The 18,531-nt window shown below is 55.0% G+C and overlaps 5 protein-coding genes across 5 annotated transcripts; 2 read left to right on the top strand and 3 right to left on the bottom strand.

Moving 5' to 3' along the window:
- Nucleotides 1–1,150: 1,150 nt before the first annotated feature.
- On the top strand, nt 1,151–1,956 carry INS49_006177 (uncharacterized protein; the record flags this gene model as incomplete). The annotated part of the gene is made up of 2 exons (XM_043166951.1): nt 1,151–1,894; nt 1,951–1,956. 2 exons carry the CDS (start codon nt 1,151–1,153, stop codon nt 1,954–1,956), a joined length of 750 nt encoding a protein of 249 aa, XP_043028095.1.
- Nucleotides 1,957–3,377: 1,421 nt separating this feature from the next.
- Nucleotides 3,378–4,138, bottom strand: INS49_006176 (uncharacterized protein; the record flags this gene model as incomplete). The annotated part of the gene is made up of 4 exons (XM_043166950.1): nt 3,378–3,394; nt 3,504–3,610; nt 3,682–3,856; nt 3,919–4,138. 4 exons carry the CDS (start codon nt 4,136–4,138, stop codon nt 3,378–3,380), a joined length of 519 nt encoding a protein of 172 aa, XP_043028094.1.
- Nucleotides 4,139–9,946: 5,808 nt separating this feature from the next.
- Nucleotides 9,947–11,383, top strand: INS49_006175 (uncharacterized protein; the record flags this gene model as incomplete). Its single annotated transcript, XM_043166949.1, has 1 exon — nt 9,947–11,383. One exon carries the CDS (start codon nt 9,947–9,949, stop codon nt 11,381–11,383), a length of 1,437 nt encoding a protein of 478 aa, XP_043028093.1.
- Nucleotides 11,384–12,525: 1,142 nt separating this feature from the next.
- On the bottom strand, nt 12,526–13,191 carry INS49_006174 (uncharacterized protein; the record flags this gene model as incomplete). The annotated part of the gene is made up of 1 exon (XM_043166948.1): nt 12,526–13,191. The coding sequence occupies one exon, from the start codon at nt 13,189–13,191 to the stop codon at nt 12,526–12,528; it is 666 nt and encodes a 221-aa protein (XP_043028092.1).
- Nucleotides 13,192–14,057: 866 nt separating this feature from the next.
- On the bottom strand, nt 14,058–16,859 carry INS49_006173 (uncharacterized protein; the record flags this gene model as incomplete). Its single annotated transcript, XM_043166947.1, has 2 exons — nt 14,058–16,379; nt 16,440–16,859. 2 exons carry the CDS (start codon nt 16,857–16,859, stop codon nt 14,058–14,060), a joined length of 2,742 nt encoding a protein of 913 aa, XP_043028091.1.
- Nucleotides 16,860–18,531: the final 1,672 nt, after the last annotated feature.

Below are 18,531 nucleotides of genomic sequence, written 5' to 3'. Positions count from 1 at the left end.
CTTGAAGGCGCTTGGATTTGATGCCGCCAGTGTCGTGGAATACATGCTAGAGACATACGTGCAATTCAACTTTTGGGACCAGACAGCGGCAGTTCCTCCAATCGCGAACGTTGCTGAAGGCTACATACGCTGGGGCAGAGGCGCCCGGGCTCCTGAGTTTTCGTACCGGATCAGAATATCAGCACATCTTGTGTGGCCGTTACTCACAGATCGGTATACGGTACCTGAGAAGACTGCTTGCTCGTTCTATGTTGCGAGCGTTATATTCCATGAGCTTGCTGTAGGTATATCTCCCTCACTGTTCCTCCGAAGGTCACTGACAGCTTGTTGTATACTGCTATAGCATGCTGCCAACAAGATAACTTGGCATATGTTGTCTTCTCAGGGATGGAACCATGACACAGCGCTGGCTGGATTCCATTCGGACCTAACGCAGCTGCCACAAAACATACTAGACCTTCTGCTAGCATTGGGTAGAAGATTTTTCAAACCCGAGGACTTCGCATCGCTCGATGTTCCTTATCTCTCATCAGTCTTGTGAGTAATACGGCATCCCTGCCTTTGCTTGTCATCAAGTTGCCCGGGAACAAGTTCGGAAGGGCATTCGAAGATATAAGAGAGCAATTCGACCCACCAGTTCTTGGCATTTAGGGGTGCGTCAACGTACTATGGCTGATAGTTATCTCAACAGCTCTGGTGATGAAAGTCTTGCAGAGGAAGGGTTTGCATTGGAAAACGAGGTATTTAAGAAAGTTGCTGCAGATATGGACGCTTTCCTCCGACCAAAGCAAGCCTTCTTTGATGTTGTCTGACTGTGTTGAGCAGCTGTGGGGTGGTCCCGTCTGGACGATGATCGAATTTGGTACCGAACACCCTTTTCAAACTGGATTTCCGAGCATAGTCTTGGCACTCAGAGGCTGGCCCTTTTCAGAATTTACTGCATCTCGCCCCCAGGATGTGTCGGGTGCAGTCGATTCGAGTAATTTCCCATGGGTAAGTCTTGTTTTATTCCCCTTTTACTTTTGAAAAGCAGGTGTCTCCTCATGTAATCAAGTTTTTGCACCAACAATACTGGTGTCTCTTGACAAACGTGTTTCACCATTTGCAAAAGGTGGAATCGACAGGCTGAGCTGTGTGATTCAAGCTTCTTATGTATCCGCCTCCGAGCGCCATCGGCAAAGCCACAGCCATACCGCTCGCTATAGTCAGCCAACTTTTCACTCAGACATTCTGGGCGTACGGTACAGCCACAAAGTACGGCCATCAGGCTCTGAAGATCTCAAATCACATGTACCTGCACCGGTTGAAAACTATTTTCTCTACTAGTCGCAGGCGCCGGCCGGAATACGACGAGGTGTTTGCCATCCTCGGCAACGTATTTAATGCGATGGAAACGGGCCGTTCAGCCCTCCAAAGGCACGCAGATTTGCGCTGGGCAGTTGTAGCAGACTACTTGACAAACTTGACGGATCGCTTTGTTGAGTCGCGCATGATGCTTCGGGGTCTGCGACAACAGAGGCGAACATGGACAGCTACCGATCGTGAGATCCAGGGGCGCGTGGCCGATATGCAGAATATCAGTGGGGAGGCGATGGCTCACCTGGATGATTATAGAAACACGGGGGCGGCCCGCGAGTTCGACGCGTACCTCGGTCAGGTGGAGTCGTTGTTCAATACAGCCAGCGAAGTGCAGTCAAGGCTGGGGCGAGAATGTCGGTCCCTGCAGCACCTCGTTGTGGAATTTGTGAAGCAGGATGACGAGGCGCGGGCAGAGTTGTCCAACGAGCACATGGGCCACTTGGCAGTCCGTATCAGAGACATTTTCTGTCAGAGCCTGGAGCAGGCAAGCGCCATCATTTCACACCACGATGAACAGATACGGCAGGCGGAATCGGTAAGCAATCTTCCGGATTATGTTTTCACTTTTATGTAAGCACGTCTCACCTATAGTCGTGAGCTGTCTCCTTTCTGGCCCTAGAGGTCTTGTGGCTCCTAAGATTTGAGGCAGGCAATCAGCAGACGCCATCCTGCTCTGCCTCTTTGCGGTGCAGGGATTGGTCTTCAGTACTCTGGTGACTGACTCTGAGTGCCACAGAACCTTCCGCGCGAAGCAAATGCTCTCCTACTCAACCGTTGCACTAGTTTGACCACTATGAACAGCTCCATCATGCCAAAGTTCATAGCGACGCAGAAGCTTCTACTTGATGTAGAGGAAATATTCAGAGATTCCTCTACGAACTTCCAGGCCGCGTTACCCAGGCTCAATAGCGTAGCTGATTCAGCCGGTTTGGGCGAAATCAGAAAGGACCGAAAACGCCTTAAATCCTTAGCAATGCGGCAAATGAGAAACATGAGCTCAGATGATACGGTTCACGGCGTAGTTACTGATTGGCTTGGTACAATCAAGGCGCTCCATGACGTGAGGCATGTAGATATAGACCTTGCGCTTATGGCAGCAAATAGAGGGGCCCGGTGAATAAGAGGGGTTCCGTACGTCTTTACAACGAGTGCCTTCTGGCTCTTCTGCGCTGAGAACTTAGACGCACGCCCACTTCGAATACAAATCATCGCACTGTTGTCAAACCCCTAGTTGCCCTGCCACATCGCCATAGAGAACAGATTTCTGAGCACATGTAAACACTTTCCGAGACTAGCTCCATTATCTATACTATAACACAGTATCCAGTATCTACAGAGACCCTCAGCAGTGTTGATTCATTCGTCGCATACAAAAATTATATTGGTATATTATCTTGCCTGTCAAATCGTCAAATTTGGAGACCCAAGGTATCAGGAGTGTTTGGCGCACGGTGAAGGCCTATTCTGGAAAGGCATTCCGCACACATGCATGCTAAGTCTCAGGGAAATGTCGCTGCGCCGCCGCCCTGTCTATAAAAGAATAGGGAACCCTGGAGTTCTGGAGTTCTGGAGAAGATTTTCAGCTGTCTTTTACTGTTCCGATATACTGCTCCCACGCTGCTTCTGCGCTGCTCACCTGCTGCGTATACCTATTCACTCTGGTTGTGTTCGGCCACTCTTGCACAAGGCTTGAGAACGCTGCCTAGGTATAAAGATCTAGACACGATCACTGACTTAATGTGGAGCAGATATCACCGTATCAGTGGATGGTAGTGTCGTAGACGGATGAATTTGGAGGCCGATGTGTTATCAAATAGATACACAGCATTCTTTCCCCACAGACGTATCTAATGTGTCGTCTCGGGGATCATACATGTACCCAGGCACACTCAGGTCCCCGGCGGTCTATACTCTGTCTAATATACAATTTTTCCCAATGCGCCACGGCCCTATAACACAAACTTTGAAGAAAAGGACTTTCCTGACACAAAAACTTGAAACTCTCAACCAATGTCTCTCTAGCAAGCGAGGGATTCTATCGGAACTTGTCAGCTTCTCAAATCTGTGGATTGGCAAGTGGAGAACCATGAAGCGCAACGACGGCACCATCAATGAGTCCTAGAAGGTGGGGCAGAGAAACTTACCAGCAGTGTGGGTGCAAGAGCCGTCGCTATTGTAGCTGTAGTTGATGAAGCCGCCGTCACCTTGAGGGAAAAAGGTATTGCCCTTTTGCATAAACATGCAGTCGTAGCTGTTTTCACATTAGCAAGATTGACAGGCAAACTTTGGGTTGTCAGTAGAGGCCGAGGAATGGTTACGCACTCGGTATGAAGGCTGCCAGACTTCAACTCGACCTTGGTGGCTTCGGAGTGGTCGGCATTCGCAAAGGTATAATCCATGTTGTAGCAAATGGCGGCGACGTATGTCCCCGGAGAAGGATTCTTGGACCACATCTCAGCCGTAACCTTTTGCGTGAAGGACTCGCGAGCCTCGGTCCCTGTTTCTTCGTTAGCCAAGTTCTGTCTTTCTCGGGCTCAATGAGCACAAGGAGTATCTTACAGTCGCTCAGGTCTTTGACCAGGCCGATGGCTGCATCTACAGCCTTGACGGCTACTTGCCCGACTGCGGCTGTGGCTGCTGCCATGACGAGAGCCTCCACAACGACCCGCTTCTCCAGAGCGGCCTCATTGGTCTCGATTTGGTCCTTCACGATGCGTGGAGAGGGGATCATCAGGGCCGAAACGCCGGTCAAGGTGGTAGCGACAATCGAGAAACGCATGTTGAATATTTTTTCAAGGATGACTTTGAGATTGAGTTGGTGTGAGAGGAAGTGTTTCCGAAGCTGGGGGAGGCTAACAGAAGAGCGGTAGTAGTTGGATTGGAGGAATTGAACGTTGTGATAGATTGTTGGTCTTGGGAAACTGTTTGAGGCTTCAGATGAGGAGTGAGTGGATTGATGAGGAACAAGACGTGGTTGTATGAGCCGGAATCGATTGCTTATATACGAAATTTCTTGATTGTCCGTAGGTCACGATTGTCTTCTCAAATTCTCAAAGGAGGTAATCCAAAGTTGAGTCTGTCTATTCCTGGGCCAACTGCATTCCAGCATGGCCAGGATTCAAAGACCAGGGAGCCGCCGTGGCACCCCCGATAATAGAAGTGGGACTTATCATGGCTTTTAGTTTTGTTTACTTTCCCAATTTACCCGTTGATGCAGTTCAGACTGTTTTGAATGCTGCTGATGAGTGTCACGCATCAAGGCACGGTTCCTATCCAGCCCGCAATCCAGCCTTCGTCCAAGTGCTCAGCCGCAATGCTTGGCGGTGGTGCAGAACGGAATCTAGATTCTTACAATGCGTTAAAAATAAAACCGTGCGTTAATTCAGGCCATTCTTCCACTTTCGGTTGTATGTTCACTTTGCAAAGACTGCATGAATCGTTCAAGCCATATTCTACAATTATCCGCCGGCTAAACGACTTGAGTCAACATACTTTCGATCTCAACATTGTTTAACAAACATCTGGAGGTACTCGGAAAATTAATTTATATGCTACTTCACAAGCATAACTCAAAAACGGAGGATTGGGTGAGAGGTTCTAGACCACTCGAACTCATTGCCCCCGGCAAACACGCGTATCCATGGATTGCCTGGGTAGCTACGAATGGCGAAGACTTATAGAATTGACTGTGAGAGAAGCCCGTTGGATTCTGCATGCAAAGCAGGGCATCAACCTTGTCTCTTCGGAGTATCCTGTACAATCACCCAAGTATTCATTCGGACCCAGGATATCGGAGCATCACACGCATCAATTCGCCATCGCGTTCAGTCACATGACTGCTCGTCTTCTTGCCGGGAGATCTTCACTAACGCATGGGGACGGGCCGCTGAGCTTAGTTCGTTAGGTGCCTGCAGCTATAAATAAGCTTGGCCTCTTCCCAATGCCACCAGAGCGGGCATTGCCGGAGACACCGCGTGGCATGATCATTTCCTTCCCTCGTACATATGGCATGTGCGGAAGCCCCAAACTTTTTTTTTGGCATGGAAACGGTTCGTACCCACAGTAATAGGTCTAATATACGGCGTAAAGCAGCACCTCTAAGTTCTGCTTCCCTCTAGTAACTAAGCTATTCTCGTTGCCGGCATGAACGTGATCCCAGCCATGATTGTTCGCTGGAGGCAGATAGGACGTCGAAACTGAGGCCAGTCATCTGTAGCAGCAGAAAGAGGATATCACTTCAGTTATGCTCTACGTTGACATCGTTCGTCTCCCAAGCGCTAAGGCACAAAATTTGACCTTGAACCAGCCCACAAAGCTTTTCCAAGCACGCAGCCTGGGAAAGAACGAGAAGAACTCTTTGAGAGTAGCGACAAATGTCCTGGGCAATCAACTCATCGGCGTGCTTGGTCTGATGGAGACTAAAATCAGGTCATAAACAAGACTTGTGCTGCACCCTCCTGGCTCCTGTGGTGCCCGCTCTTCAACCTAGTGTACTTGACGTGATATATGTGCTCATAACTGCGCCTTTCTCGGTCAATTTTAATCTTTGGAAGGCGCTATCCTTTCTGGAACAGTTGAGCGACCACTGACAGTCGCCACTGTAGCGAGGCGGTCTCACACACAAAATGAACACGGCGGAGATGCGGTGTTTTATGGCATGGTTTGTTGGCATTCGTTTATCTGTGATCTCAGCGAGTAAGAAACCTTGTTTCTCTAGGATGTCTTCGTATGAGTCGCCTGGTCAAGACCATCACAGGCTCAGAGAGCATTGAGACTGGCTGTCCAAATGCAGCTCTTCGGTCAGTAATCTCAAGCTTTGAAAAGGGTGGTTCAACAGAGGGTACAGTCGATCGGGGGCACACATTTGGAAGACGTTTAATTTGAGGCAACGTGGCTTTCTACAGGCCGAGATGGGAAAGAGTCGAAACACCGCTTCACTGCCTTCGAGGATCGATGGCCGATCTTGGAACCCAAGACGATGCGCATGCCTGCTCATAAATTTTGAGACATGGGTCCTAAATTCTCATCATCTCACCTGGGAGGACGGCCTGTCCTCCTGTTCTTGTTGCTTGGGCTACGAGACACTGAATTTGAGGTTGGGGGGGGGGGGGGAGGCAATTGACAGTACTTCAACTAAACGATTTACCCGGCATAACCCACGGCTGCAAGTTTCGACAAAGAAACTCCGTAAGGGGGCAATAAGCAGAGTCGTCACGCCTTGGGACATCAGCAGGGACCACTCCATGGGACGTATCTATTGTAAACAGAGACTCGCAAAATCTAGGCGTGCTCGAAATGGGTGGTGCGATGGCACCTGTGCAGTGCTTGCTTCGTTCAAGGAAATAGATGTTGTACAAGTCTCAACCCTGGAGTCACAGCTGCGGCGAAGTCCTGCCTTCACCCCTTGTTGTCTCAACTACCTACCTAGGTACCTTAGGTACCTTAGGTAGCTAGGTAGCTTGCCGAGCCTGCTCATCTGGGAAGTCGAGTACAGTACGATGCAGCTGCTCGGGTGGTCGCGACTTCCACGTGTGACCTACCGTGGCTTCTTCACCGCCTTCGCGCCATGCTCTTCCCCCCGCCCGCACTTTGATGGATCTTGAAGACTGACTCAATTTTGTCTGAGCAGGACGGTACAGCTCGGCACTGGCATGCTTTATACACTCGCCAACTCCGTGGGTGACGCCTTCCTGGCCGGTGGTCATCAAGAAGTCTACCCGCAAGTCCGAATAGTGGGAACCCCACGGTCTGGCGAAAACACAGCATGCTTCGTTGAGCGCTGATGTTCTGGATCATCCCACTTGTGACACACATCGAGCGAGACAGCGCCTAGGCAGACAGGCCGTTGCATCCACCAAGACACCAGCCCAAACCAGAGTGGCGTGTCTCCAGAGCAGCATTGTTCGACCTGTGAGGTCACTGATCTCCAGTCTTCCCCGTACTCCCTGGCGCGGTATCGCCCATATCGCTCGAATCCCTCCGCGACTGCCTCCAAGCCGCCGACGTCCGCCCGTCTTGATGCACTTGCCATCCACGAAACATTGGCACCGAGTTCAAACGCCTCTTAGACAGAAGTGACGACCGAGCATCACGACGGGACGAAAATCTGGGGACGATACAGCAGCTCTGGGGCTCTAGACTGCGGGCTGTCATCGCGAACTGCTACGCTTCACCCGAGAACGCTGGTCAAATGAGTGCCCGAGGAAAACACCGGTGCCTAGACCAGGGGAGCGCAACACACTTGTGTCTGTCTTCATTGCGCGGCTTTAAGTCGGTCCGAGGTCTGCAAGAGACATTTGACGGATTTCAGAACGACTCTGCGAGGAAGTCGATGGATATTACAACAAGTCGAGTTTGCTTCGCCAAATACATTGGCTGGTGGACCCGATTCGTTGGGAGCCGTCGGCTCGGCAGCAACCGATCGACGGGAATTTGGTTCGGCCCCTTGCCAGAGTTAATAGTCTAATAGCAGCAATATACGGACGGCGCGTCGGTGAATTCCCCTAGCAGGCGCATCGGGGTCATCCACGGCCTGTCGGCGCGCAGATGGCTCCTCCGACCTCACCTCAAGGCCTGGTCATCGGCTGCATTCCGGGGCGGTCACACTTGGAGGCTCACCTCATCAAGACGGCAGCATGGTCGTTCAGGATCACATTGAAAAGGAGAAGGTACCACAGTAGAGAAACACGCGCCCAACGGATGACGAGCACTCCGGCTTGGTGTCAGTGGGACTGTTGGATCAAATGTGGAGAGCCAAGACTCGAAATGCGCTACTCCCATTGCTCATGTCTGATGTCCGGTGTGCCGTGTCGCAAGGGCTTAGAATAGGCCCTGGCTAAACTGGTTTCGGTCCTGGCACGTTGGTGCTGCCGCTGCACAGGGCTGCCTGCGCGTTTCACAACTGACCACCGCTGCATAGCGTCCGCCGTGCTGGTGTGGCGTCCCAGCAAGCCAACAGCCGCAAGTCGACCCCATTGTCACATTTCGCCAAATCCAAGAATGCAGGAGCTCAATCTACTACGCACCAAGGCGACGCCAGGTCGCCGGGGAAGCAGAGCAGTCGTGGATTGACAGCTGTGCACGTCAAGGCGGCAGCGAGGTGCTGCAGGTGAGATGGAAGGTCCGAAAAGCAAAAGCTGGTGGGCTCAGAAGCCGCGCACTCAGCCCCCCCCCCCCGCCTTGGTCAAATCAATTCTCGAGGGCCGCGCGTACTTACGCCCACGAACATGACAGTCTGCTGTATTCCGCCATTCCCCCACCCTCGCCCTTGAGGCCGACGGGCTTTGGCCGTCTTCACGGGACCAACGTCAACTCCGCCAGCCACCCAAGGGCTGCGCAGCGGCTGCCTGGGTTGCAACTCACTCATCTCAGGACCAAGCGCTTGCTGCCCTGTGGTTCGCTACGCGAGACCCATGGGCGGCCGAGCTGAGCAGTGAGGCGAGGTCCCTCGCAGCGGGAGTCCGTTGCTCGATTGGAGTCCCGGGGAGGTGATGATGGATCTGCGCTGCGCGTCTTGCTCAGCTGTCCTGTCACCCTCACCGTCCGAAGCCGAGGACAGGCAGGATAAGGCCTACCTACCGGTGAGTGTCCGGACCCTCTCTTTTGTGCTGCCGACTGCCAGGCGTGCAAGGATGGTCCGGTACTTGTCGAGGACCTGCACGACCACCCATGCTTCCCTTCGTCTCAAGTCCCCGGACTGCATGGTCGGAGTATTCCTTTTAAGCATCCCTAAACATCTCATGTCCTGGTTTCCGAACTACCCTCATCCCCGATACAGCCAAGACGATCCTGGATCTGCAACTCGAAGCGTGCCGCTTACCCACGTATCCGTACATGTGGTGTACTCTGTTAGCCTTACGGTCAAGCGACGTAATCCCCTGACAGCGTCCCCATCCCCATGCCCCCCCCCCCAGGTCACCACCCGGTCTGTGAGACTCCCCAAGACACTTGGCACCAGTTCGGCCTCGTGCACTGTGGCTTGGCTGTTGCCATGCGTCTTGCATCGCACTCTTGGTCCGGACCTGATTCATGCTCCTGGGGGCCGGGAACCAGACTGTGTCTCCTCTTGTGCGCTGGTCTCGCGCTTGGGTCGCTGCGACAATTCGCTTGTCGTTGATACTTGACTCTCTCGGCACCCCTTCCCCCAATATCCAAACCTTGATCCCCTCCTACTCAACTTCATCTCGAACTGCTGCCTTCTACAATATTCTCCGGGGCGACGTTAGAATCAGCAGAGCTGTAATCTGGAACCTCAGGTCAGGTTGGCAGGTCAAACAGGGAAAAACGATAATCGCCACGTACTGGGGAATTTGTCTGGGCGCAGTCACCGGATCCAACGAATATCACAGGCCTTACGTACGAAGCCCACGAATATTCTCCACTCAGCCCTGCGCCGCCACTTTCCGTCTTTCTTGGTACTTCCCAGGTAATACAATACAGCAACACCACCCCAGATGATATAGCAACTTCTCTCCTATCTTTTCCCTTTCCCAGCCGCCCCATCGGGACCTCGCTCGGCTGTGGTCGCTACTCCTCAGTTCCCTACAAAATATCTTGGGTGGAGATATCGCCCACGACGACGACCATAATGAAGTGCACGACAATACTGGCCCTCTCGGCCTCAATAATATCATCAGTGGAGGGTATCAGCTTGCGGAAAAGAACAGACGGAGCGACACCAAGGGTATTGGGTCTGCCCACACAAAGGAAGACAGTAGCAAATCCACATAAGCGAGACCAATTACGGAGACGAGCGTCAGTAACGGCCAACCTCGACAATGAGGAAACATTATATTTCATCAATGCCACCCTGGGGACCCCGGCACAGTCCCTCCGACTTCATCTCGACACCGGCAGCAGTGATCTGTGGGTAAACACGCCGAGCTCAGCACTATGTACGCAAACATCAACACCATGTGCGTTTGCGGGCACATATGACGCCAATTCATCGTCGACATACGAGTACGTTGGCTCGTGGTTCAACATATCTTACGTCGATGGCTCTGGGGCAAGTGGTGACTACGTGACGGACACGATGTCAATAGGCGGGACGACACTGAGCGACTTCCAATTCGGCATCGGCTACACCAGCAGCAGTGCCCAGGGCATCTTGGGGGTGGGATATACGGCAAACGAGGTGCAGGTCGGTAGGGCGGGGATGTCGCCCTACGACAACCTCCCGGCGAAGATGAAGTCCGACGGCAAGATCGCGTCCAACGCCTACAGCCTGTGGCTGAACGACCTCGATGCCAACACCGGCCAGATCCTGTTTGGCGGCGTGGACACGGACCAGTTCACGGGGGAGCTGCAGACGCTGCCGATCCAGGCCGAGGGTAGCGTCTACGCCGAGTTCTTGATCACCATGACGGGCGTGTCCTTCAATGGGGAGACGATTGCGCAGGACCAGGCGTTGGCGGTGCTCCTGGACAGCGGCAGCAGCCTGACATATCTGCCCAACGACATGGTGGAGACCATCTACGACAAGGTATCGGCGCAGTACGACAGCAACGAGGGCGCGGCCTACATCGCGTGCAGCATGGCCAACAGCAACTCCACGCTCGACTTCACCTTCAGCTCCCCCGTCATCTCGGTCGAGATGAACGAGCTGGTGCTGGACCTGGTCACGGCCTCGGGCAAGCGGCCGCGCTTCTCGGACGGCACCGAGGCGTGCCTTTTCGGCGTCGCCCCGGCCGGTTCCAGCAGCATGGTCCTGGGCGACACGTTCCTGCGCAGCGCCTACGTCGTCTACGACCTCGAGAACAACGAGATCTCCATCGCGCAGACGAACTTCAACGCCACCACCAGCAACGTGCTCGAGATCGGCACCGGCGCTGACGCCGTGCCCAGCGCCACCGACGTTACCAATGCTGTGGCCGCCACGGGCCTCTCGGACTCGACGACCATTGCCGGAGGATTCGGACTCGAGAACGCCGCACCGCGCCGGATGGACGACGGTGCTGCCCTCGCCGCGGTCGTCGGCGCCGCCATGGCGATTGCATTCGGGACTGGTGCGGCTATTTTCTAAGCTGGAAGACGATACCAGCACCCCAAATGCCCTTGTACCTTACCATTGTACACTGGACCTTAATTTTCGAGCGGGACCTTGCAATTGGGTCGTTGGAAGATGGATAGAGGCATGGGCGAGTGTTTTCATGAAGCGAAGCTTGATGGGATGATTTACTTTTCTTTTTACATGTTTACGCATTTTGCATATCCTGTGGACATATACAGAACTATAAAGAACCCCATGGTGGGGGATCATCATGGCATTGCATGGCGTTTATGGTCGGTGGAACGAGTCGTCTCGCGCACGAGAAGGGGAGGGAAGATGGAAGAGGTGGAACAGACGTCTAAAAAAGAAAGTTAGTTAGTCACGCATGTGGCCCAATCTACAGAACAATTTCCAAATCGAAGTTCCCAATGTTTACTTGTTCGCGTAAATGTGTCTTGGTGATATGTATGACATGCTCTCGCTGCCATTACCTCATTCTCCTCCGCCGCTGAGCAGACAGCTCGGTTGTCGCACATGTGGCCAGGGGCGATTGCGGCTCGTTGGTTACACAGTCACAATCTCGGGGTCGTATTCGGGAGATAGCCAACGAACCCGGACTGCCGGCTCCGGGTTCCTGGAGGCGACTGGGGTTCGTCGAGGGGCTCGTCACCCTTTGTGAAACCACCAACGGGATGTGGCCTGGCCTGGGGTAGAGTTCAGACCTAACCTTCTAATGCATGCGAACTGGCGCAACCCGCCATCGAGACACGCGTTGCTTCTGTTGGGTTTGATTTAAGGGGCGCCACGGTCCTTCTACTAGGAGTAAAATTCCTCCTAATCGTACGTTCTATTCCCGTTTGCCTCTCCTTGCAGAGAGGATGGCGACTGGTAGAGATGTGAGAGCAAGACAGAATCATCTTCGGCCGTGGCATCATATCTCCGAGTACACCCGAGCTCATCATCGGTCGACACTCCCGCGCCCGGCCACGCAACAACAACCAGCAGTATCCATCCCATCGCACCCCGTCCTCGCCGCGCACCTCATCTGAAGATCCAGAACGTCTCGCCCCAAAGTCCCAAACTCAAGCCATCTCCCCCGCCCCCGGCGAACCCTCCCCGCCCAGCCAGCAAACCTGACCGACCAGACTAACCCCCTCTTTCCCCTCTCCACCAATTCATCCCAACCCCCCAGCTGTCTCGCCGCCGTCGCCGTCGGCAGCGGCGTCATCATCAGCAGGTATGTACCGCCTCATCACGTCCCGCACGTAACCCGCACGCAGCCCCCACTCGGCCCCGGCCTCCCGGATGCCCGCGTTCATGCGCACGACGTACTCGGCCCGCGGCGCCGAGGGGCTCACCCGCGCCCGGTCGACGTACACGAGCGCCTGAACCATCACCGTGCTGCTGCTCTCGCCCGTGGCTTCGTGGGCTGGCACGCCGCCCCCGCTCAGCTGCTGCACGTCCAGGACGAGGTCCTCGTACGCCCAGGGGACGCCCTCGCACCTGTCGAGGCGCCGCTTCTCCTCGGGCGAGGAGAGGCGGTAGAGGACGCCGTACACACCGCTCCCTCCGCCGGGCGCCGTCGCTGACGTGCTGCTGGCTGCGCTGGTGATTTTGCTTGGTACGACGTTCGCAAAGCCGCGCTCGTTGATGATGAAGTCGAACCCCGGCAGGAACGCCAGCCCCACGGCCGCGGCGCCGGGGCAGCGGGAGCGCATCTGGGTGCTGCTGAGGTTGGAGCCGAAGGCGAAGTAGAGGAGCGTCTCTGGCTGCTGCTGGTTTTGTTGTTGTTGTGGCGGCGCCGCGGCCGTTGCGGCGGGTTTGTCGGTGTTGGAGGCCATGTTGGCTCAGATTAAGGTCAGTCACGTCGCATAAGAAAGCGGTGATGTTGTCAATGGCATGAGCTCGTCCTCCGTCCCGGGTTGCGCGTTGGCCGGTTGATGACGGAGAAGTATCCTTCCACTCGTGATCAGAGCTTCGTTGGGGGTGTGCCCAAGCTTCTTGTGTATGTTGACGGCGGTGTGGTGTGGCGACGGAGGTGAAGATGAGGACGAGGCCAAGATTGTGCTTGCAGCCTGGGTGGCAGAGGTGACAGAGACGGTTGCACCAGTTGCCTGCCAGTCTGTCTGCCTGCCCGCCCGTCCGGGATGCGTTGCTGTTCGCTTGACGAGTGGACTCTGAGTACACTCATACTACAATGCGAGGTAGCCCATATGGCGGCCGTGGTCACCTCGCAGGTTTGCTGCCTGAGAAACGATGGCCTCGGCTTGTCATTGACGAAGCGCATGCCGCCAAACAAATATTCTAACTAAGCTTTCATGTCACATCAAAGTCCACAGGTAAATCTCGTGCAAATGAGTGGCAGCAAGGTATGTCAAGATGAGAATCTCCTCTCAATTTCCAAATCGTACAGATTCCCAGAAGATGAAATAGTACGAGTACACGGCCAACATTCGCTTTTTGTCGCGCCCACCGGGGCAAGCCTCGCCACCGCCGGAGTATTATTACCCTGTCCTCAAAATATGCCTCCTAGTCGTCGTCCTACTCCTCCACATGCAATACGTATCCAGTAGGTATTCAGTAGGTCGTCCGTCCGTCTGTCTTGTGATCGTGTCTCGTGATACCGGAACACGTAGTAAGTCTTGGTCTATCTATATACACATAAAAGAAGGAAAAGAAGTAAAAGTGTTTGCCGAGCACCCACTGTTTAGGTGATGGACGCCAGGAAAGAATGGGCCATCAGCTCATCGGCGCTGGGTCGCTTGTTATGATCCAGCTCAAAGGTCTGGGCCAGGAAGCCCTGAGCCTCCTCGCTGGCGTGCTCGGGGATCGTGGGCGCCGCCTTGGAGCCGCCGATCTTGAAGATGGCCTGCAGCTGCGTGCAGTCTGGGAAGGGGTGTGTTCCGGTCATCATCTCGACAACCAGGCACCCCAGGGACCAGATGTCAGCCTTGCGCGTGTAGCTGGTCTGCTTGACGACCTCAGGCGCCATCCAGTAGACAGAGCCTTGCAGCGACGGCCGGTGCTTGTTGTTGTTTGCACCGCTGAGGATGTTGGTGGCCTCGAGCTTCTTGGAGATACCGAAGTCGGAGATCTTGATGGTTCCCTTGTTGTCGACTAGAATGTTGGCTCCCTTGATGTCACGGTGGATGATCTCCTTGCCGTGCAGGTAAGACAGACCCGTCAGGATCTGCCGCACGAAGCTGCGGACTAGCGGCTCAGGCAAGGCACCATACGAGTTCAGCATCGTCTGGACTGAGCCACCCGGAACATACTCGAGAAAAATGTTGAGGAAATCGGAGGACGAGCTGCAGCCGAGGTATTGCACAATGTTTGGGTGTCGGAGGTCTCGGAGCAGACTGATTTCCCGCTTCAGCGCCTCAATCATGCTCTTCTTGCGGGAATCATTCTGCGAGTTGGCACCGGGCGACGGCGACTCGACTTGCTTCACAGCAAGAAGCTCGCCAGTGACGGCGTGCAGAGCGAGGTAAACACAGCCGAAGGATCCCTGGCCGATGAGGGCACCCTTCATCCACTTGTTGTCGTCCCAAGACTCGCCCGACAGGAAGCTCTGCAGCTCCTCATCGGCATCTTCGCCGTCTTCGTTCAAAGCCTGATTGACATCTCTTAGAGAGCTCGACCCCGAGCCACCGGTGCTGCTTTCGCCGTCGAAGTAGCTGTGCCGGACCACGTTGCCTTCAGGGTCCGTCACGCTGACGGCAGCGGTATCAGACCCGCTGTCGGCGAAAGACACATACGACTTCCTGTTGGGCTCAACGGGGCTCGATTCCTCTTGTAGGGTATCAAGAACAGACGATGACACAGAGTCCCTGAACATTGGCGTCATCCGCCCATGTATATTTCTGGGTTGAACCTTGGCGAGCTGGGTATTAGCGTGGAGCCAGCTGTCGGCGATGGTAGGGATAGGAGGCGCATCCTGCACGCTCGAGGCAAAGCTGAGATTGCTGGCAACGCTGAGACGGCTGTTGTACTTGCTGAGGCGTTGAGACCTCCTCATTGACAGCCGAGCAGTGCGGTCGATGTCCTCGCGGGGGTGGTCCGGGAAGTAGGACGTGAGGTCGGATGCAATGAGCTCACTGGGCGGCCGCAGTCCACCAAACTGTCGCAGGACCTTGCGACTCCTGGGATTTGGTGACTTGGCATCATTGGAGGCGGGTCTCTCCAGCTCCCGTGCGGCATTCTGTACATTCCTTTCGCGGTCCTGGTACGTCACAGGCGACAGTGGTGGCTGGATGGAATCCCAGTTTTCGCCGAGTACCTTCTGAACCTTGGCCTGGCTTGAATGGCTGATGCTTCCAATCGCGCGATGATGGCTCTGCTGGTTCTCCTCCATAGCAATGGCCGCGGCCCGTTCGAGCTCGCCGCGGCCAGGCTCGCCAGCCGGCACCCGCCTGAGGATGAGACGGTTTCGCTCCGGCCTCTTTTCGTCCTTGATAATCTTCCATAGTTCGGTGTCACCAAGGCGGCGACACATCTTGGGGTTGGCCTCGACGCCAACTAGTATCCAGAAACAATAGTTTCTCTCGTGGTCTTCCCGGAGCGCGAATTTCCGCAACGTCAAGCGCATTACCTCGGCACAGTTTCTACAATCGGCGATCTTAACCACCTTCGTGACCCCGCCAGTGGAGATAACACGAATGACATCCTGGTTGTGAGGCAAGGCGGCCATGAGAGATCCATCGGCGCTGGAGCCATTCCTGTGATGGGCTGTTGGACCAGATCGCACCTGGGGAGGGGACGTGGGCGGGCGAGGCCCGGCAGGTAGGCCATGGCCCACTGTTCCCTGTGCGTATGCCTGGCGAGAGGTCTTGTAGTCCGCGCTTGGCAGGGGAGAGGTGGGCCTGGAGGATGGTTTTGCTACGTCGAGGGGAATGGCCATATCATATTGCCGAGAGTATCTCTTGTTCAGTAAGGGTGTAGGCTGGGAACGAGATGCTGAGTTTGGGGGACGAGGGGAGCCGGAGGATGACGGTGTGTATTGCTGCAGATCCAGACCACCGAAAGAATCCTAGAGTTCTCAGTCAGTGCCATGTCAAGACATCACTGCATGAAGTCGGAATTGACTTACCCTATTGCGCTTCTTTTGGTTGGCATAGGCCTGGGTCCTCAGCTTTTTGATGCCCAGAAACAGGCGGACCCTATCGCCAACCTTATCGATGCCCATCTCCTTCAGGACCTCCTTGTCCATTTCCAGCAGGTTCTCACCATTGATGTGGTTCTTCCTGAACAGGTTCTCATAGTCACCACACTTGACGGTCCTCAGGTAGTCGCAAACCCTATCTTCATCCCAGTACTTGACCGAATCTGGCCCATCGCCCTCGGAGAATTCGGATTCAGTGGGGCTCGCAAACGATTGATTTGTCGCGGGGATAGTCGCTGCTCTCCTTGGGGGCGGGTAGGAAGACTGCGTCGAGCTCGAGGGTACAAGTGTCGACTGGTTGGAGCTAAGGGACGCCTGGTAAGGGGACTTTGAGGCCAACATGGCCATGACGAACGAATTTCCGGGATTGAAGAGGTCGTGTGCAATATGTGTAGCCGTATGACCAAGTCTGGGTTGACTGGTTCGGGTGTTGAATAGTACGTTGGCCTGGACTAGCCACGCCGCAGTCTCGCCGCGATGGCCGTGTGGGTCGGATGGTCTTGCAAGAATTCAGTATCTAATGATGTATATGTGATGCTCGACGAGGCGTGGTAAAGTAGTCGTGTCTTGTCGCGTCGCAGTGTATCGAGCCGGCCAGATGCACCACGGTGGGGAAAGCAAGACCTTTAGGCGAAGCAGGCCGGAGTGGTCAAGTACTCAAGGCACAAAGAGTCCACACAAGTCCCAGCCGTCAAGGATTGGGATGGCCAAGCGAGGAAAGGAGGCGGAGGTGGAGGTGGCAGGCTTTATCTGCTGACCAGGCCGCGGCCGTATCTTGTCGTCGTAATGGTCGGGGTCAGCGATGGGTCGATGATTTAAAGGCTGGCAAATAAGATATGGCCCGAGCCTGAGTGGAGGCCCATCAGAGGTCTCTTAACACGGTCACCTGGCACAGCAAGGCGTTCTGCGTGATAAGTGATGGATTCCGACAAGATTCGATGTGTGTTCGATTAGGCTCCTGGGGAGAGATGCCCAGGCGGCGTGCAAGTCCAAAAGGGGGACAAGTGGGTATATTCGAGGCGTCTGCCGTGTCACGTTCGACCTGTCATTGCGTTCGGGGCGGGATCATTCTGGTCAAAGAAGAGCCGGGCGGGATATCTTTTGAAGAATGAGCAATGCAAGAGTGGCGGGGCGCGAAGGAGGGAGAGGGAAAAAAGGAGAAACAAAGGCGGGAGAAACGTGTGGTCTGGTCAAGGTCCAGGGCAGCAAAAGGCGGATGAAGTGGAGGAGGATGATGGAGAGGCAGTGGCAGCAGGCAGGAGTAGCAGTCGAGCAACACGCTGGGCGAGGGCGAGGACGAGAGCGAGCGAGGATGAGGGTGAGGGTGAGACAGGGGGGGTGATGGGGCCAAGAAGCGCCCTCTGTGCAGCAGCGGCAGCAACTGATAGGCAGGACGATTTGACTGCAGGAGTTGGTGGTGAGGCCCTGCCCTGGGGCAGACTGGGGGGTTGCCGGCGATTGCTACCGCTGGACGATGGGTTTGGGGGCCAGTCCACCCAGTCCACACCTTACAGAAGCGGGCAGCTGGCGGGGCGCGATTGGATTGGCGTTGGCAGGGCCGGGTTCGGTTTGGGCTTGGGCTTGGGCTTGGGTCTGATGGATGCAGCTCAGGGGAGGAGGAGGACTCAACCAGACAGCAGAGCAGCTGCTTGCCAGGGAGCCACGGACTGCGAGCACGATCAGTGGGCAGAGTGCCCAGGTTGGGCAGGTGGGCAGGTGGGCAGGTGGGCACTGGGCAGGAAGCCCCTGCTGCAACGGGCGGTAGCTCGTCCAGTGGCGTCCAGCTTGAAACGTGGGCTAGGGGGGGGGGAGGGCGGCCGTCTGGGCCGTCAACTTGGGGGCCTTGCGGAGGGGTGCACGAGCCCCCCCCCCTTTTTTGCCCTCTTTCCAGAATACGACCGCAGAAACTCTATCCTCCCTCAGACGAAAAGAGCCTGCCAAACAAAGCAGACAGAAGCCATCACGAACCTTGGCGCACATGGCAAACACGGTCAACAAAGGCCCAGCATACGTATATTTG

This window comes from Diaporthe citri, assembly GCF_014595645.1.
Source record: "Diaporthe citri strain NFHF-8-4 chromosome Unknown scaffold_2, whole genome shotgun sequence".
In the NCBI taxonomy this organism is placed as follows: Eukaryota; Fungi; Ascomycota; class Sordariomycetes; order Diaporthales; family Diaporthaceae; genus Diaporthe; species Diaporthe citri.
Note: the sequence above shows the minus strand (reverse complement) of the source record. Positions and strands in the feature narration are given on the sequence as shown.